The 19,175-nt window shown below is 43.2% G+C and overlaps 1 protein-coding gene across 1 annotated transcript in view; it reads right to left on the bottom strand.

Moving 5' to 3' along the window:
• Positions 1 to 13,968, bottom strand: part of vcana (versican a) — a 44,017-nt gene extending 30,049 nt beyond the window's left edge. The window contains exons 1-5 of the mRNA XM_034296720.1: positions 13,599 to 13,968; positions 12,745 to 12,919; positions 12,058 to 12,185; positions 9,305 to 9,598; positions 3,830 to 5,212 (exon numbers count right to left, since the gene is read on the bottom strand). Of these exons, the coding sequence (XP_034152611.1) occupies positions 3,830 to 5,212; positions 9,305 to 9,598; positions 12,058 to 12,185; positions 12,745 to 12,919; positions 13,599 to 13,968 (2,350 nt within the window). The remainder of the gene's footprint in view (positions 1 to 3,829; positions 5,213 to 9,304; positions 9,599 to 12,057; positions 12,186 to 12,744; positions 12,920 to 13,598) is intronic.
• Between the last annotated feature and the right edge of the window lie 5,207 nt (positions 13,969 to 19,175).

Here is a 19,175-nt window from a genome sequence, read left to right as displayed (position 1 = left end):
CGCTCTGGATAAGGCTGTCTAGATGACCACAAATGTCAATTAGAAGGTTAACTCAGCAGTATCCCATCCCAAAGCACAAAGCTATCGCCATATTCCTACATACTTTTCACTTCATTTACATACTTGAATAAAATACATACATTCCCTAATGGCTAGGCTACCTGCTGCCACACGCTAGGTGTAACATCACTTAAGTCTGTGTCATGTGGGCAGACAGGTCCCTCTCAAACCATAAGTCAGCTAAGGCCCTGAGCAAAGACAGACATCCCTTTTCTGCCCTATTCACAAACAAGAGCGTCGGTTCGAAGTAAAAACCTGAGCAGATCCACTGGATGAGGAACAAGCGTCACATGATCGGCCAACACAAACATACCATATCCTTCAGGAAAAACCCTTTTTCACTCAGTCGGTGGTGAACCACACTCCCATCTTTCCCTTTCGGACCGAATGACAAATATTGTAAATCAGACAGTGCTCCGTGTATCGATCTGGGGACACAAAAATCGAAGTGTCGAGCTCTCTGTCACGGTAATCAGCTGGGCATTTTACATGCAATCCAAACATGGCAGAGGATGTCGGTTAGACAGTTCCAACAACACAATCCTCCGCCACCCAGCCCATCTGAAAAGAGGAGTTTCCCACCAGCTGTGTCTGAGAAAGATTAGTGGCTCTGAGAAAGAACACCTGCAATGGCCGACCACTGCCGAGCCTGACACCTGTTTAAGCCTGGGAACACTGGACCGCAATGACCTCCTTCCTTGTGCGCACGGTCACACACACACATACACACACACACACACACACACCAACCACCATCTTTAATCACTTAACATAACCTCAGTCCTCACCCACTGCTCTCTCTAACTTCTCTCACCTTTGTTCCACCACCACCTCAGGTTTTCAGTGGCCAAGCTAGCAGGCTGGTGCCATATCAGGCATCTGTTAAAACAAAACGCCATCTGCCAACGTAAACACAGGCCCACAGCGACACGGAGGAGTGCTCCATGCTGAGGAGACAGGCACAAACAGTGCTGTATGCAGATCATGACCTCAGCCCCACAATGTCCTGGGCCTGCGGGAATCCACATGTCATTACTCTAGTTCAGTTGACAGGTGCTGAGGTTTGGATGCTTGTTTCATACTAAATGACATGACGATGTTTCACCGAACACTAAAAATATATAGGTGGATTACTATCAATGTGCCATTATGGGGTCATTCTGATCCCAGTGGCACCATCCAATGTGTCACTAAAACACCCATAACCCCACTCTTTAGCGCTGCTACACAACCATCCATTAAGCTCTCACAGAGAGGAAAGACCTCGCCTAAGTGGTGACATCATGAGGTGACGTCCAGGCTTCAGATGTTGACGGCCATCTGTGCTTACTCAGGTAGGCTGCCAGGCTGGCTGAGGGAGTCTCGCACACGGACACTCACACACACAAAAATGAACACGCGCAGAACCTGTGCGCTGGGTCCGTGATTTGGCTCCTTGGCTCTCTCCCCAGACTGCACTCAGAGGGAGTCCAGATCACCTGTAGCAGAAACCATGGCAGTCACGGCGGTGCCAAACCAATCATGTCCTGTACGACTGCGCCAGATTCAATCGTTTACAACTGGTATAGCAACACGGCAGGTCAACAACACTTGAGTGACACGACGCTTAGCACTCAGAAACAGAACAGAGGAGCCGTCCTCGAAACTAAAGGTGTGTGTTTGTGCTTTCGTTCTGTCTTTCACGATTTTCTTTACCTCAGTGAGAATGTGTCAGCTAAGGACTTTGCTGCCCAAAACGTGTGTAAACGAAAAAGGACAAATGGCGTTATGACATGGTATTATGCTACAGTAATGTTTTTCTGACTACCCTTTACTCCTGCAATACTAAATATTATGATTTATAATGGTGCCAACCTGCCATTCTAAGAAACTATCAATACATTGCAGTCAAGTGATCTTTTCACTGAAAGACTGAATATGAGAAGTAAAAGTCAAGGTCCCTCACCATGTAACGCGGCACTGCCTCAGTGAAGGGGAATACCAGAGATTAGTGGGAAGAGTTAGCCTGAGCCTTAACACTGGTAATTGTCATAACTGAGGCCAACTACAATACCAGCTAATCGTTATGAACAGCTGCATGCTGGGAGACTGCGGCCTATTTCATTTTCCTTTTAGTGTCTGTTTCCCTCTGGTGTTTGAATGCATTGCAGCAGTGGTTTCAGAGACTACTGCAGCAATACACATTTCTTTGTTGGATTAGGTTTCTGACCAGTTTGACAAGTTATTTATGAACTTTGTGTCTTTGGTTTCATGATCAACAAAGCATAAAACGTGCCAAATTCATGTCCTGATAAAAATCTTAAAAAGACAACAGGCCCAAACTTCGCAAAACCAAAAGATATGAAATCTAACTGCTAAACTGATGATTGACGTGAGTGCTGAAAGTGCTAAAAAGCTGATAGGAGATATGCCATAAAGAATGGCGCTGAAAGGAACAATGTACACACCATGATCCATGCTAATGTGGCAGCGCTTCTGTGTCTTTGTGTTTATGTGTATAAAGAGAGCACGCATTCTCCTTGGCAGCGAGTCAAATCCCACACACACACACACACACACACACGCACACACACGCACACTTCAGAACCCTGGACAGCACAAAGTATTAACGTCTAATGCCAGAACCCGGTCTGTTGTACAGCCGTATTCGGTGGCGAAGAGAACTGACACAGCTGGTTGACACAGTGTTGACACATGCCTGCTTCAAAGACAGACATTATATTAAACAACCGAAGAGCTGTTATTTACAGTAAAAACAAAACACCTGCCGTGGTGAAGTATAGAAAAAAATGCAGAGGATATAAGTAATATGAGCAAAAAGACACAAAGAGTGTGGTACAGGGCCAACGTAACACAGCCAAGAGCTGTTCTTAAGCACTCGATGCATCATGGAGTTAACGCTTTACACAACAGCTTTGCCGTGGTATATACTTGCCTTACAACACAAACCCGTTAGATGCATTTTTGCTCTGAACAAGCAGTGAAGAAAGCAGTTACAGCAGTAAAAAGTGGATGTCATACACATGGTAAACACGTTCATATACCACAGCTACCAGTCCATCAGGATTCAAACCACCTGGTTTATAAGATTTTAAAGACTACAGATGTAAGCATTTTAACATTATGACTTTCTTAAAGGAGGAGGAGAGGAAATCTAGAAATTATATTTGAGTTTCTTCTGTGATGTGTAATTTTGACATGATTTTACATTAAGAGAAAATACAGCTCCGGAAAAAAACACTGCACCTTTTTCTTTCCTTTCCAGAAAAGTTGAAAAGGAAAGTTTTGAGCGAGGAACAGAAGCGTCCAATTTGCACTGGTCTCTTAATTTTAACCCTTCTGCTCCTCACTCAAAACCTTCCTTTTTGACTTCTTTGGAAAGGAAAGAAAAAGGTGCAGTGGCCTCTTCATTTTATCCGGAACTGTATAATACCACTACAAAAATCTACATAATTTTTAACACACTGTGATTCAGTGTTCTATTGAACATACCGTATCATTTTCCTGCTTTAGGAAAGTGTTTCAGACACACCCTACAGCTGTTCAGAACCAATGACTCTGTGAGACCAAATACCATCAGGTCTTGAAATAAAACTTAAAACTCTGCAAATCTAAGACTGGCAGATTGTTAACGTAAAGAGATATAATCTGTAGAGCCAATTAAACAAATCCCCAGCAGTGTGTATCTTAAAATGTCTGGCATGTATCATACGATCGTAGCATTGGACTAAGCAGAAATGGGAGCGATGGAAACGGTCCATCTTCTTACCGGACACGTTGTTCTGCTCGTCAGGGCCTACAGTGGCCGGAGTGGCGCTGGGTTTGTCCACAGCAGAGATCACTGATGTAACCACAGCATATTTGAAGTACTCAGTGTCAATGTCTGTGGTGGTGCTCTGACTATCAGCAAGGTTTTCACTCAGGGACGTGTGGATGTCAGGCTTGGATTCTTCAATGACCTGGACACCGGAGGTCTTTTTCTCAGCTAGAATTTCACTGTCGATGAGAATGGCAGCTACCGTTGAGCTTACAGAGGTCACGGTTCCATGTCGAGTGGCGAATTCTGTTGATGTGGTCTGCCTTTGACTCGCTTCCTCCTTGTACACAATCGCCGGCGTCGCTAGATCATGACGAGAAGGTGTCTCCGTGTGCTCGGTTGTAGAAACAATCTCTGCCTCAACTGGTTTGTGAACAGTCAGGTCCTGGGACGGGGGTTTGGTCTGGGAATCAGTTAGTGAGCCAACTGAAGGCTTTAACGATGATTCTGCCGTGCTTGAATCTCCTTGCGGTGTGATTGAGGGAGTCACCGCTGTAGAATCATGTGTGGTTTCAACAGTAAAAAGATGTTCAGTTACATGTGGACTGGATTCATCTGTCGCAGTTTCCTCACTGGTGATTGGTTCAGTTGGTTTGGCTGTCGAAGCTGATTCTAGTCCTATCAAGTAAGGAGTCATCTCCTGTGTCATTCCTTTCAGGATGGTTTCTTTTGTATTCCCGTGAGCAAACATGGGTTCTGTGCTTGGAGAGGCTTCTAGAAGAATGTCCGGAGGGACCGTGCCCACTTTAATCACTGTGTGATCCTCTAAAGTGAGGTCAGGAAATCTCTGCTCAGAGTCTGTCCTCGGTAACAGGGCCGTGGTGACACCGACGTGCTCTTCAGGCTTTGCATCTCCCACTGGGACGGCTGCGGTGACAGGAGGAGGCGCAGTGGAGGTTGAATCACCAGGATGTTTTGGACTTCCTGTTGTGGTGGACGCAGCTTCAAACGTGTCTCCACGTTTAGGGACAGACTCCACGTGGGTTGGGCTCTCAGAGGCGAAATCAAGGGTTAACTCTTGATCTGCAGCTGTTGTGGTGTGAGACCCCGCAGCAGGACTGGTGAGTGACAAGATGGCCTCTTCAAGATCGTCTTCATGTGTTAGTTGGGTGGGTCGAGGTGGGGCCATGCTGGTTGAGAACACAGAAGGAGGTGCTTCTGCTTCAGCTGATTCGGAAGCCACAGGAACAAGCTCAGGTCCAGGGCTCTGGGTGGTGATCCATCTGTCCAGAGGGGAGAGCGCTGTGTTGGAATCGCCAGCGGGTTTGGCTGGTGTGGTGGTGCCCTCCACGGACATCTCAACCCAGGTCGTCTGATTGATCAGTTGTCTCCTATCTGAGGACAGAAAGGAAAAAAAGGGTGAAACAATTAACTAAAGTCCAAATGCCTGAGACTGAAAGAACCAATGACTAGCATAGCCAAATTACCCGAAAACGGTTTCTTACATAATATCGAAGTGATCAATAGCCAATTATTGAATATCACACTGTCTTATTGATTGATAACTATTTAATCTGGGATCTTTGATTCTTTTTCCAAACTAAGCTGGCACTTGCTTTGGGAACTGGCCCAGACCCGAAAGGTCTCTGGTTTGAATCCTGAGAGGAAAAGGTGAAAAATCATGTTGTCTTGCGCTAAAGCAAAGCCCTTGCTCCTAATTGCTCCTATAAGTCACCCTGCATGGTTTTTGCTACATTATTTAATAATGTAGCCATTGTAAATGTAAACTACCTATTTCCTCTCTAACGCTCAGTGTCTGGCACCAGAATGGCATGTCTGTCTTGGGTGTACTGCGTGTACAGTCACTGAGGTTTCACGCAGCACTACCCACTTAAAACACAGAATACATACAGTGTATGATACAGTTTCCAATGGACTTTGGTGTAAACCTGAATGTGAGAAGTCACAGGATCCTCCGAAGACCCATTCTCATTCCGTGGGTCACAAACATTTGGCGGGAAACGAACCCAACATGAGAAATTAAAAAAAGACCTACAATTAATGAAATGCAACCAATCACCTAAATGAAAGCTAAGTTATATGAAAGCGAACCTATTTTCTAGAGGAGAAAAATAGAAAAATCTGGTTGGAATACCAGGCATGGATCAACATCAAATCGCTGACCCAGCATGGAAGTGTAATGCATTAAATAACTTGGTGTTGATTAGAGAGACGTCCTTATTGAGGATGACTTACCCACAAAGCTTTGATAGTTGTCTTTGCCACTGGTCCAACAATAAATACTTTGGTGAATAATTTAGTGTTATGGTGCGATCTCTTAAGAATCTGTATTGGAAGTGGTTTCAATGCATTCACTCCAGATCAAATAACCAAGCCCTGCTCATGTACTGGGATAACATTGTTAGAAATTATATGATGTGGGAATTTTCCAAGTGTTCTAATTTAAACTATCAGACTCAGACTTATAATGGTCATTTCCTTCTATGTTCAATCATAATAAAGTAAACAGTGAATAATCCCCTCCCTGTTTTGCACAGTGGTTGGCAATCAGCAGTTGGCATTTGTAGGAGTCAGCTGTCTAAGAACCTGATGTTCAACAGAACTGCTCACCCTAAGGTGATTGACACCACACACTGGACCAGAGGGCTGTAACCTGTGGCCCAGTAGAGATGACGATAACCTGGTCCGAATTGTTTTATGAGGCGTCCTGCAGGAAATAGAGCAACCAGTTCAATCTGTGGAGATACAGTGGCATTTTGAGGAGGGCGCAGTGTCTACAAGGTCTTGAAGAACAAATAACATTTGGTATAATTTATGGAAGTTGATTCTTCTGGGTGCTTGTCATCCTATTGTAATATTGAGTTTCTAGGGCTTATAGCACATATACGTGGCATAGTAACGCTACATTAAGGCTGCAGCGGTCAAGAACCAACCCTGAGTGGTGCGACAGGCTATACAAAACAGACGCTTAGCTGTTTGCCCTGCACACATCTGTTCGTGAATGGCTGTGCAAAGCCTTTTTATCGAACAAACTCAACATTCTATTGCAGTGGGTTGCCTCACAATTCTATATTGAATAGAAACTTTTTACAGTGAGACGTAAGAGATTAAGTATTTCTTTCCCCCAGCAGAAAAAAACATACTCTGGCCTGCTAGAAAGCCAAGAGGGTGCATTATCTCACTGGTCGTGTACTGTCACTGTTACTGGGGCCTTTGTTCTCCCTGTTCCAGGAACCAATTAAACCTACATTTTCCTTCTCTGCCACTTCTCATCTAACTCACTAATGTTTATACACTCTCTTATTTGGGGTTGTTGTGTTCCTGGAAGGGCAAATGATTAAAAGGATAGTAAACGCAAATTACAAAAATGACATCTCCTGTAAGCAGTGGACAAAGTATGACAGGATTTGTGCTACAAAAGTACCTAGTAAATCATAACCTTACAGAAGCGTACTACGAAACCACTAGGGTGCTTGCACTAATACCTTGGTCAATCTGAATTATAAGAATGTACCATGGTTCAATCCTGGACGTAGGAAGGTTCAATCATGCAAGGGTTTAGTGGAGGGTAAATACTGTTTACCCACCTTTTGTAGGAAAACGATTTAAATGGAGGGGGCTTTTAGCCCAGTGGTAATTGAAAAAAAGTTGCTGGATGAAATCTCTGGGCAGATAAGGAGAAAACATTTTACTGTTCATTATTCTCTAATCAGTGATTGCCAACAAAATCACTATTTTACCAAAATCTCTCCTCCCCTTCTTCGTGAAGACCTGGTACTGACCTTCTACTTTCCCTTACAAATGTGAATTTTAAACAGCTGTATTAACTATTTAAAACTACAAAAATAAATGTCTTTGAAAATATTTATGTTTTTAAGTAAAGGCACTCGATTACTTTTGAAGCACTAAATTACTCGTAAAGCACTTTAAATGAACAACTTTTTCAACATTTAATTTGGACATTAATGAAACTGATTCAATATTTCGGACTGAATGTGTTGATTTTTTTTTTTTAAGCATTAGGCTTAATCCCTTGTAAAGGACTGGCCCCCCTGTAAATACCTTTTATTTTCAAATCCCTGTAAGATTATATCTGAATAGCGCTCGTTTACAGGGTGAGGAAAACAATATGTACTTTTGTAATTGGGGTGAATTATCCCTTAAATTCCCCCGTCCAATGGAAAAGGGGGTACTTGAAAAGCACTTTGGATAGCGCCAAACCATAAAGGGAACCTAAGTGGAATGCACAAACAGGGAGGTGGCCCTGATTCAGTGACCTCCTAACCTTTTGAGTATTAAGCACTGCGAGAGCAAGGGGTCTCTCAGGGAGAACCAATGGCATTGCAGGGGGCAGCTTATCTAGCCGACCCTCGTTTAAAAAAAGATGTAAAAGCCAGGTCAGAGGTCACTGAGGCTGACCGGTTTTAGAAATCCGGCCAGTAGCTCCTTCCATTATCCTAACATCTGCTTTGATAACTACCAAGTGAAAGTGACAGAAAAGGGGCAAACAGACAGCGGACACTGGAAGAGAGAGGAGAAAAGAAAAAAGATAGCAGGAGGAGAAAGTTGTCAGGTGCTACACTGCAGATTTTGCAGTAATCAAGCAGAAGCCTAACCCTGGAGTTTAGATACTGTTTACCCCACATGAATCATTCAATCATTTAGTAATTCGTCTAAGTTATAATTTGTGTTCTATCACATACAGTATTTTAGCAGTTTGCACGTTTCTTTTTTGAGAGACTATGCGACAGTGTTTTCTTTGCTCAACCTCAACAGTGAGGTCATCCAAGGCTAGCCCAACGACCGCAGAAAATAGTGCCTTGAATACCATAGTTTGGTTCTAATAATCCCTGACAGATAATGACTGATAATGACTGTGGAGGGTTCTCCAACAAACTATTGGTCAATAACTCACCGATTAGTATAATTATGAGCTACGTATCAGGTTCAAAGACAGAAGGAGTTAAGAATTATGATTTCATCGTCCTGTAAGCCAATCCCCAAGTAGTTGCCACAGTAACGGGTGGGAACGCAAAAAACAACATAAAACAACGGCCAGTATTTCACTGTACTGGGCTATACAGTCTAGCTCTAGTACAAAACACACAGCCCTCTATGTAAGGTTCTGATCTGCTCATGTTTTCAGTCAATCAGCAACCGAAACACGAAAATCAACCAGTGAGGAGTGATGTTCCACAGTAATAAATCAGAGACGGGAATTCAGTGTTGAACACGGGTACTCTACTACGAGTGGATTGCAGACATTTTAGTGTTTGTGTTAGAGACGGGACAGGCAAGATGAGGATCTGGGGGGTGGGGTTGTAGCATGACTACACCCAAAGGAGGTGACATCAGAGTTAGTCACAGCGGAACGCTCGCTTACCTCAGCCTGGGTCTCGAGTGGCTGTCAAAATTAAAAGGCACAATTTTGCAAAACGACAAGAATGCAACCATTTGCATGTTCACCTTTAAAGCAGTATGCTCCCAGTTGGGTGGAGGGTTCTGGGAATCCGGTTTGGTTCTGGTAGCGGTACATGGTCCTGACGCCCACCAGGCCGCCGCCACACTTCATTCTGGGCACGGCGACAGGGTGGCGAACGCTACCATCGGAGAGCCAGCCGTAGTCACACCTGTCTAGACCTTTTCGCCAGGCAGCGTGGAGCTGGCCCGGGGACGCGAGCACAGCGTTCCGCTTCTCACACTGAATTTTTGCCTCTTCAAACGTCATCTTGTGTGTTACAGGCGCATAGAACACCTCACCTGAAGACAAAGGGGGGAAAAATGACTGTCCAGGAACTAGTCAGGATGTTTTTATTAAAACAAAATGTCTGTTTTCATGCGGGTCATGACTGATTTTCAGACACACTTGTAACTCAACGCAATCACATAGTTATAATGTTACAATTAAAATAGTTACAATTTATTTTATTTTATGTTTGCAAACGTCCTAACTGACAGAATGTATTCCAATTGGAAAGTAGTAGTAGTTTCAAAAACACCCAAAACTATGAGCTGGAGTCAAAGTGGTGACCACCGCTGGGCCAAAACCTTCTGTAATTATTAAATTAAGAACTAAAATAGAGCATCAACAATATTTTTCTGAAGTGGTTTAGCAATACTGAGTTTGTTTGCACTCTTAAAAACAGGCTGTCCCTCATGCCATTAAGTCAGTAGTTCCCCCAAAGTCACACGTTTTTGGAGTAGCTCCAGACAAACAAACCCAATTTAACTCATTGAGGGCCTGATGATTAGTGGCTAAGTTGAATCAGGTGTGGTTGTCCAGGACTACAATAGAAATGTGTACTATTGTGGTATCTGAAGACTGGAGTCAGGAAGGTGGGTGGGGCAGTTCGTAGTGAAGGAGAAAACTTCATTTCTTATTCTCCAAACGGTCTCCTACTAATTGTATGCTAAGATTAGCACACCTCTTGGCTCTGCTTTTTGATTTCACAGAACTATCAAACACTTGTCAGAATAGACGGCCTGGGACAAATGAAGTGGAATTAAGTTAAAAGTAACAGTGAGTCATTAAAGAAGACTGCATGTTTTAAGTTACATTTTGGGTGTAACTGTCTTCACAGTGGTTTCAAAACTAAATTAGCCCATACTTTAAAACCTTACAGTTTTCTGGAAAAAAAAGATTTAGGCTTGTAAGATTCGGACATCACCAGCCAGACTGTCTGGTTTCGGATTCCTCTTTAAAGCAGGCATTAGACATTTAATACCACAACAATTTCTGTACTCATATGTTCAGTGTTTTATGTTCAGTGTCATGGAAGCAGTATGGAAATGTATGCACTCACTACTGTAAGCCTGAATAACCCATCTGCTAAATGACTTAGAGATAATGAAAATGTAAATGTCTCTTAAACTTGCATTAGTGACAAGTCCTTGAATCAATAACTGCATTTTTATGCAATTTAACAAATAAAATAAACAGGTAATTTACATTACAATCACACTTTACACACAGCAAAGACATTGTACACAGGTGAGATTTGTGAACGCCTGTTTGTTTAGTAATGCGTTCCGTGCAAATTGCCATGCCTGCATTTCAGGTGTGCTGAGAGGGTTTAATGCTGAGCACAGCATGGTGAGTGTCTGCAACTCTGGTGGCACGGGAAGGATGGGCTCAGAAGGGGTGAGGTGCTGTGTGGCTTATTGTCACTATTCTGGAAGAATCACAACTGCCTCTCAGCTGACCCCTATCATACAGCAGAAATATCTACACTCACTAATGGTCTCATCATACCCCTCATGACCCCAAGAGAACTTGACATGACGATATCAGTAACAAATAATGTACATTCTAAGATGAATGGCGATGATGATCAGAATAATAACAATAATAATATACTACAGGAAGAGCCAAGACATGTTAACTCCATCCTGATGTTGTGGGTGTCGTCACTGGGCATAGACAAAATATCCCAATTCTCACTTCTGTCTTAGGTTACATTGCAAAGGAGTGATGTGACAGTGATGAATCAGCATTGGAGGTTCAGTTTGTCAAAAGGCTCAGTGTGGAGTATTCAAACAAAAATGTTTAAGTCTATTGGCAGTACTCTCTTTCTTTGTGGTGTCAGAAGCATTTAAAGCTTTCACTGTCACATTTTTTTTTAAGGATGTTCTTTTCAGAGCCTTTGTGGAAGGAAAGAGGAACTGGGGCCAACATTGAAAGATCAGCAGCTTGTCTCTGTTGATTGCTGTGATGGCCAGGGGAACAACTTTTGGGACCTTTTAGCTGCATGTCAAAATTACATCCCCCAAAAGATATAATGTGTAATATGTTAAACAGGTATAAAACCAGTTCAACAAATCATTTGGAAAGGAGATTTGCTTATAATACCAGATTAATATCAGAACATTGCCACCTCTTGCCATCGCCAGTTTTTTTAAATCATCTTCCTAACTTGAATCAATGTGCTTAGAACGTGTGAATGGTTCCATTGGATGTGCTCATAGGTTTTTATTGGATGTGGCTCTAGGTTTTTATTGGATGTGCTCATAGGTTTTCATTGGATGTGGCCCTAGGTTTTTATTGGATGTGCTCATAGGTTTTCATTGGATGTGGCCCTAGGTTTTTATTGGATGTGCTCATAGGTTTTCATTGGATGTGGCCCTAGGTTTTTATTGGATGTGCTCATAGGTTTTCATTGGATGTGGCCCTAGGTTTTTATTGGATGTAGCCCACAACATGTCAAATTTTTTCCTCTTACCATCCAGCCTGTCCACATAACAGTAAACATCATAGGTCTCAGTGGGCTTCCTGATTCCGTATGTCCTCACACCAGGCCTTGTCAGTAAATTGCCAAAGCAGCCAGGTCTGGGTCTAGTAATTGGGTATCTACACATGCAAAGAAAAGACAACATCACGTCACATACTGTACTCAATCCATCAATTAGAATTTATCCTGCAAACCTTCAGTATGAGTAACCAGTAAAATAGCTAGCCAGTTAAAGGTAGGCAATGGCAGCAATTGGTTACTTCGCTCGCTCAGAGACCTTGAAGTAGTTGTTTCCCTTGCTCGACGATGAAGGAAGATGCATACAGGTACATCACATCATAAAACATCAAAACAGAGGGGCAGCCGGGGAATATGAAAAGGGTTACACTGGAAATAAAGGAGTTACACTGGAAATAAAGGAGTTACACTGGAAATAAAGGAGTTACACTGGAAGGAAAGGGGTCACACTGGAAGGAAGGGGGTTACAGTGAAAGGAAACTGGTTACACTACACTGCAAGTCTCATTATGTCCAGCGACAACTTAGATACACAGAGTCACCTGAAGCGTTTTCTACCTGGGAAAACTAGGTACTACTGGCTTGGAGCAAGTCCATTTTTGATTTAGCCAATTACTTTGATTTTGACCCAAACACACCCTTGAGTAAAAAGTAATCTCACCTAACTGACAGATCTGCGATCCAGCCTGCATCACAGTGGTCAAAGCCATCCTCATAGGCTGACTTCAGCTGGTCAGCCGTGGCGATAGAGGCTCCAATGGTTTGGCAGGCCTGGACAGCACTGTGGTAGTTCATGTTGTACCGGTTGGTGCTTGCCCGGTAATGAAACACAACACCTGGGAATAGACATACAAATTATATTTTCTGTAGAAAAGTGTTCTGGTAAACAATGTTTCAATAAACAGCAAGTAATTTCTTATAGCACCACGTGGGTGAAATACATTTCAGTTTATCTGGGGCTGAAGACGACTGGAATATTCTGCAATGACCACAAATGAAGATACTAACTCGATATGATTTAGAGATGATGCCATGACCCAGACTTCCCATATTTGTGGCAGTAGACTGACGCTTAAGGGAAGAATGATGGCTGTGATTACAAGTTATTATACTTCTGTGAAAAACAAAACGATCCAAAATCTACCCCTCCCTGTTTTCAAAATGTCCCAAATATGAGTTATCTCCGAGATAATGTAACACCCTAAAAAAAAAACGATGGGGTAATAAAGGCTTATTTAGATTATTGGGACATAGATATCTTACACAGAGATTTAGATTTACAGGAGCATATTTCTGAGGTCATAGCTCTGAAACTGTTCTGCATATCCAACCACCATCATAGCGATCGTAAGGATATTCAACTTTGCTTGGTGGCACTATGACCGAGCGAGACATGAAAATGAACATATCCTACCCGATACCAACTGTATAAAATCAGATACATTTGCGATGTAAAACCTCAGGGAACAAACTTTTAGCACAACTACGTTTGAGAGAAAAAACGTTGACACCGACCGTCAACGTCGAGGTCGACCGTGTCCTGCGTGTCCTCGATGCCGTACATGACCTCACAGCGGTAGGTGCCCGCGTCGCTGGCACGAAGCTTCACCATGGTCAGAGAAGCGTCCCCCACATCTTCTGGGTGGCTGGGCACGGACACACGATTCCTGTAGATGGAGCCTATCTTGATGACACCATTCTGAGCCACCAGCACCGTGCTTTCTCTCTCCGCGTTTATTTTGGTCCATTTGATGCGCAGGTAGTCGGTTCTGGTGGTGGTTTCTGTGCCATTGGCGCTGATGGTGGGCATGGCAGTGGGCATGGTGGAGAAGTGGCACGGCAGAACAACCTTCCCCGAGAGGGAGCCACTGACAGGCCTCATCATGGTTAACGTGTTGGAGGCTAGAAAAAAAAAGGGAAAAGGTAAGAGAGCTGAAATGGAGAAATGACCGTAGGGAGGTTACAAAGCATGCTTTTTAAAAATCTATGAAATCTGAGATAAATTTAGCTTTGCTCTAAACCTCATTGAATAAAACACATGGAGGGTGTAACATTAACGCCCAGTCAATAAACAAGGATGCATCATACAGTACATGCAACAACTGTTCACTGGAAAGTCTAGCATCATCCACTGGAAAGTCTAGCATCATCCACTGGAAAGTCAAGCCTCAGCCACAAAACGATGGGTGGGGAGACTCCCACAAAAGTACCAAACATGATAAATCCACCATACATACAAAATATATTTATATATGGCATAAAATAGTGAAACAGGACATACATGGCTGTGACCTTACAGGTTTTCCCACAACTATGTCCTGAACCAAATGACCTCCTGATTCAATGTTCTTCATCCACTAATTTCAATAAACAGTCTCTACTGAACATGCTTCATTGTCTAGAATAAAGCTCTATCTGTGTCTCGAAAAACAACCCTATAATCTCCTCACATCATTGTTGAATATTTTTTTAAATGACATCACACAATACGTGACAGCTCTGAATCGGTCCAAATATCTCTCTCTCTCTCTCTCTCTCTCTCTCTCTCTCTCTCTCTCTGTGTATGAAGACCTACTCCAGCTACAGTATGATAAAGCTATGACACAGCATGAGCATCTGGTTACTGTAGACAATCAGACTGTCTGGCAGCAGCTCAGACAAACAGTCCTCTGGAGTAAGGTTAGTCAATATGTCCTATCCCAAAGAATTCTTTAAAGTAATCAACAGAGACTCCCAGTCTCTGTGCCAGTTACAACCACACCAAAACCAGCATACATTCGCACAAGGTTAGACGCTTGGGCTGAGTCACCATTGGCCCCCAGAATGAATCACTGTTGGCCCCCAGAATGAATCACCCAGAATGAATCCCCCTTGAACCCTTTAGAATGTATAAAATCTCCCAGCTAAATAGATACTAAATAGTACATCATCCTTATTTAACCAGGCATGCCAATTGACAATTCATTCTTATTTTCAGTAACCACCTGGCCAAAGACAAACATTTGCAAGAATTCAATATTAAAACTGTCACATGCTTTGTTTACAATGGGTGTTGACTAACAAAATGCTTAGTTACAGGACCTTTCCAAAAAATGCTCATTAAAGTAAAGACCATAGAATAAAACACCTACTTGCAGTAACAAATGAGTTTCTTAGATGTACCCATGTGTTTGGGGGGTTGGTGGGCAGGGTGGTAGTGTGGGGGGGGGGGGGGTATTGCGGTCTTTTGTCTATATACTACTATTTGTGTTTCCAACAGAAACTTGATAACAAAAAATGTTAAACTAAAGACAGAAGTTATTAATACTGATGAAGTATATACCCACTGACTTCCTCAGTAACAATAACGACAAATGAATGGCATGCGCGTGAGTATTTGCAGAAGTTAGCGTGTGTGTACACCTTTAGTGGAAGGACAGAGCAAAAAGATATATTTTGGTAATCACTGACATTGATAGTGTTTCATTTGGCAGCCTTGTTTTTCAGGCTAATGGGAGGTTCTGACGGATCCAGACTTGAGGCTCTGGTACCACCCCCCCTTGGGTACCATGTGGTAGTAAAAAGACAAAAGTCTGTGTCTTGGGGGGCTTTCATTGGCATCACCTGGTGTAGAGACATAAAAGCACAGGCAGCTTGGTCCCGGTGATGGACTCGGGCCGTTCACACTGCGTTCTGAAGAGACTTGCGGACGATGTAGTTGACATTCCAAGTGGTTGACGAGCCAAGATGGTGCAGCTGCAGATCTGTTTGATGGCCTCCAAACCCATGACAAGTCTTTTCAGCATCTAAGGGGGAAGAGGCCCTGACATGTTGTCTTCACCACTGTCTGAGTGTGTGGACCAATTTTGGGTCGGCCGGCAAGAAATCTGAACCTCTCTACTTTTCTCAAAATCAGCCTCGATCGATGCGGATCGGGCCATTCTCGACCCTCGTTTTTCCTGAAATCCACAATCAGCTGCATTGTCTTGCAGACAATGAGGGAGAGATTGTTGCCCTGGCAACACACTGTCACGTGTCTGAACCTCCGCTCCATAGGCAGCTTTGTTGCCATCTGTGATCAGGCCCACCACCGCTGGGTCCTCAGCCAACTTGATTGTAGTGTTGGACTCATGTGTTGTCGCACAATCATGGGTAACCAATGAGAACAGGAGGGAAGTAAACACAGTTTTCGTCTTGCCCAGGTGGGACAGTATGCCCCATGGTTTTTCTTCTGATGCCACAGCCTTGTGAATTTAAAACTGTGTAAAGATTATACTTATATCGAGTGAAGGACAACAAGATCACAAACTGAGGCGTCACAGGTATAAAGAATATTGTAGTTGTCAGGGAGTTGATTAATAAAGTAACCTACCTGGCCTGAGAATTCAACCTACATGCTGCCAGAAGTGAAGACATCAGGGCTTCAGGTTTGACACGATGCAAAATATCATAGAGATAGTTTTCGAATTCTGTGTTGACTCAACATTCAAAAACTTCTGTCAGGCTGGGAAAGACTGGAATAGGCTATTTAATATGTTTGTAATGAGAGATTTATTGGCAGGCAATAGGTGATGAGAAAATAAAGGGAGACAGCCTTCTGAACCTCGTTCACCAGTACTGGCTGTACGGAGAAATCCGGCTGCTCTGAGAATAAACTCTGCAGAGGGAGCGGCATCAGGAGTGGGCGGGGCTGACAAAATTGACGGTTGAAGCTCTCGACCATCCTTGCTGTGTCGGTGGTGACAGTGTTCTCACATCCGAGTGTCCAGAATGCAATGTGGCGGAATGCTTTGAAGTGTTGTGGGACGACACCTGGGGCATGAGCCAGGGCTCCGAACAGAGGGCGTTATTAGGGTTGACAGGTGAAAACAGCTGTTTTAGCTTTTGTTTTTTACTTTTGTCTCAACCAGTAAATTAACTGAGACCACATTCACATTTACAGCAGCAACTTAGTGCAATTAGGATTTACAGCCTTCACCGCTCAGGATCAGACATTCTTTTGCTTAGTGGTCAGACACTCTTACCACTAGCCTACCTACAGCTCCAGCTCAATCCAGCCTAGGATCTGGGTCCAATTGAAAGGTGTCCTGTCTATATCTGGAGACAACGGCAATGTCCTAAGAACCAAGACCTGTAATCTCCTTCCCAGTGTAGGGCTTGATCGTACCCTGCTAGGCATATAGGCTACAGGCATGTGCTTGGTGTAGTCTGGGTTATTTAATCAAATTGGGTGAAAATGCTGTGAGATGTCGTATTCAGGCGTAACAGTAGCTGCATGCAGAATGGAAACCAGTGGAATAAAACGTTTGTCCATTTTGCCTCATTGAATTGTGCTCAAAAACATGCATTACAAACACTTATGCCGTACATCTACAATCTGAAAAGAGAGAAAGACAGAGAAGGGGGAGAGAACGTGAAAATAGTAGAAGTAGGTGACACTTACCAAGCCCTGACACCGTTTGACATAGGCAGCATAACCACAGGATGTGTTTTATATTCAGTATCATCTTCAACCTGAATGTGGAAGGGAAACACAATGCATGAATCAAGGATCTGTAGGATCTGTAAATAAGATAGGCAATATCTTACCTGTTTTTAAAAATATGATCCATTAACTTAACATCTCAAATGACTGTATGACTGAGATTTTGTGTCAGGCAATGTACACATTTATTTTGTTTATATCCTTCTTTTTTTGCCTCACATTTCCTTCTAATCTCAATTTCACCTCAGCTAATTTGTGATTATGACCGTGCCTCGTCACAATGCTTGCTTAACCAGGCTTACGTACATGCTTGGAGGACAGCCAACGCCTATAACTGAGCCTTCTGGCACCTAACCCACCACAAGGAGTCGCCGGTGCGCAACGTGGTCAGGCTACTCTGACAACCTTAACACCCACCAGGACTGTTGTATGCCAGTTTGCACCGCCCTCTATGAGAGACCTGGACACGGTCGGTTTGCCCCAATCAAGAATTTAACTTCTGACTGCAATGAAGCAGCAGTACATACTGACATACTTTATTTTGAAATGTAATAATATATTGAATGCCAATGCATAATGTTATTGGAAAAGTCCTATGCCCTAGTACTGTGGATGATAAAATGTAAGTCCCTGACAGTGCTTTGATTTGAGGTGTATACATGAATGACCGCATGAAACCTGTGTTAGTGTCTCATTTGTATAAAGTCATTTTAAAGGCCAACACGTGCATGTAAAGGATGTGAAGGGTGAACATTTATTTTTGGGGTCGTTGTCAGTGAACCCCAGGCCAAAGGCCAATTGGTCAGTCTGATCATTTCCTCCGAATGCGTGGGTGGTGAGATCTGGACACCATGGGGGTGGTGGGGGCTTCGGTGGTGTCAAGTCACGACCGTATGGGAGAAACCGTGGACGTTGAACAGATTGCCTGTGACTGGCCTCATTTGCACCGCGGCTATGTAAACCCGGGTGACATGTCAAACCGTTGGATTTCTTACATTATAGCTCCTTGGTCGGCTGGCCACGCTTCCTGACATTAGCTGAAAATGGTAACAAATGTGACTAATAGCAATCGTTATTTGAGTTGATTGTGGGAGTTCAATGCTGGTAGGCTTATTGTGTGTGTGTGTGTATGGTGATGGGGGGAGGGGGGGGTTAGATTGAAGTAGTTTTTGGCGTCTCGTATATTCTGAGAGGATGGTCTGAGGATGATATCCCTACTCGCATTGCCCTGTAGTCGTTGGATACAGTATACAGAGTAATAGTATGCAATATGTTTTTTTGCACTTCCTCGCGTTCACTTAACTTCAAACTTTTGTCCAGCCTTGATATACATGGCTGGCCTCATCATCAACCAGTCTAAAGCGCCTGAATCTGGATAGCCTGGTCTATAGCATACCACTGGATGCTTGCCATTTGATTTTAGTTTTCATTTTGATTATGTAATTTTGCAGACTCTCTCCAGCCATATTCTAAATATGTTAGCTCCGTTTTTCGATAACCCATGACATTGTGTATGAATTCGTAAATACACCAACATATGTAGAATATGCATTATTTAAATGCTTAGGATTTGCGGTGCTTTGGGGAATTAAATGCCATCACACCCGGTTATAAAATAGTCTATAACT

The sequence above is a fragment of the Esox lucius genome, chromosome 13 (assembly GCF_011004845.1).
Source record: "Esox lucius isolate fEsoLuc1 chromosome 13, fEsoLuc1.pri, whole genome shotgun sequence".
Classification (NCBI taxonomy): domain Eukaryota; kingdom Metazoa; phylum Chordata; class Actinopteri; order Esociformes; family Esocidae; genus Esox; species Esox lucius.
This window is presented reverse-complemented; position numbering and strand designations above follow the sequence as displayed.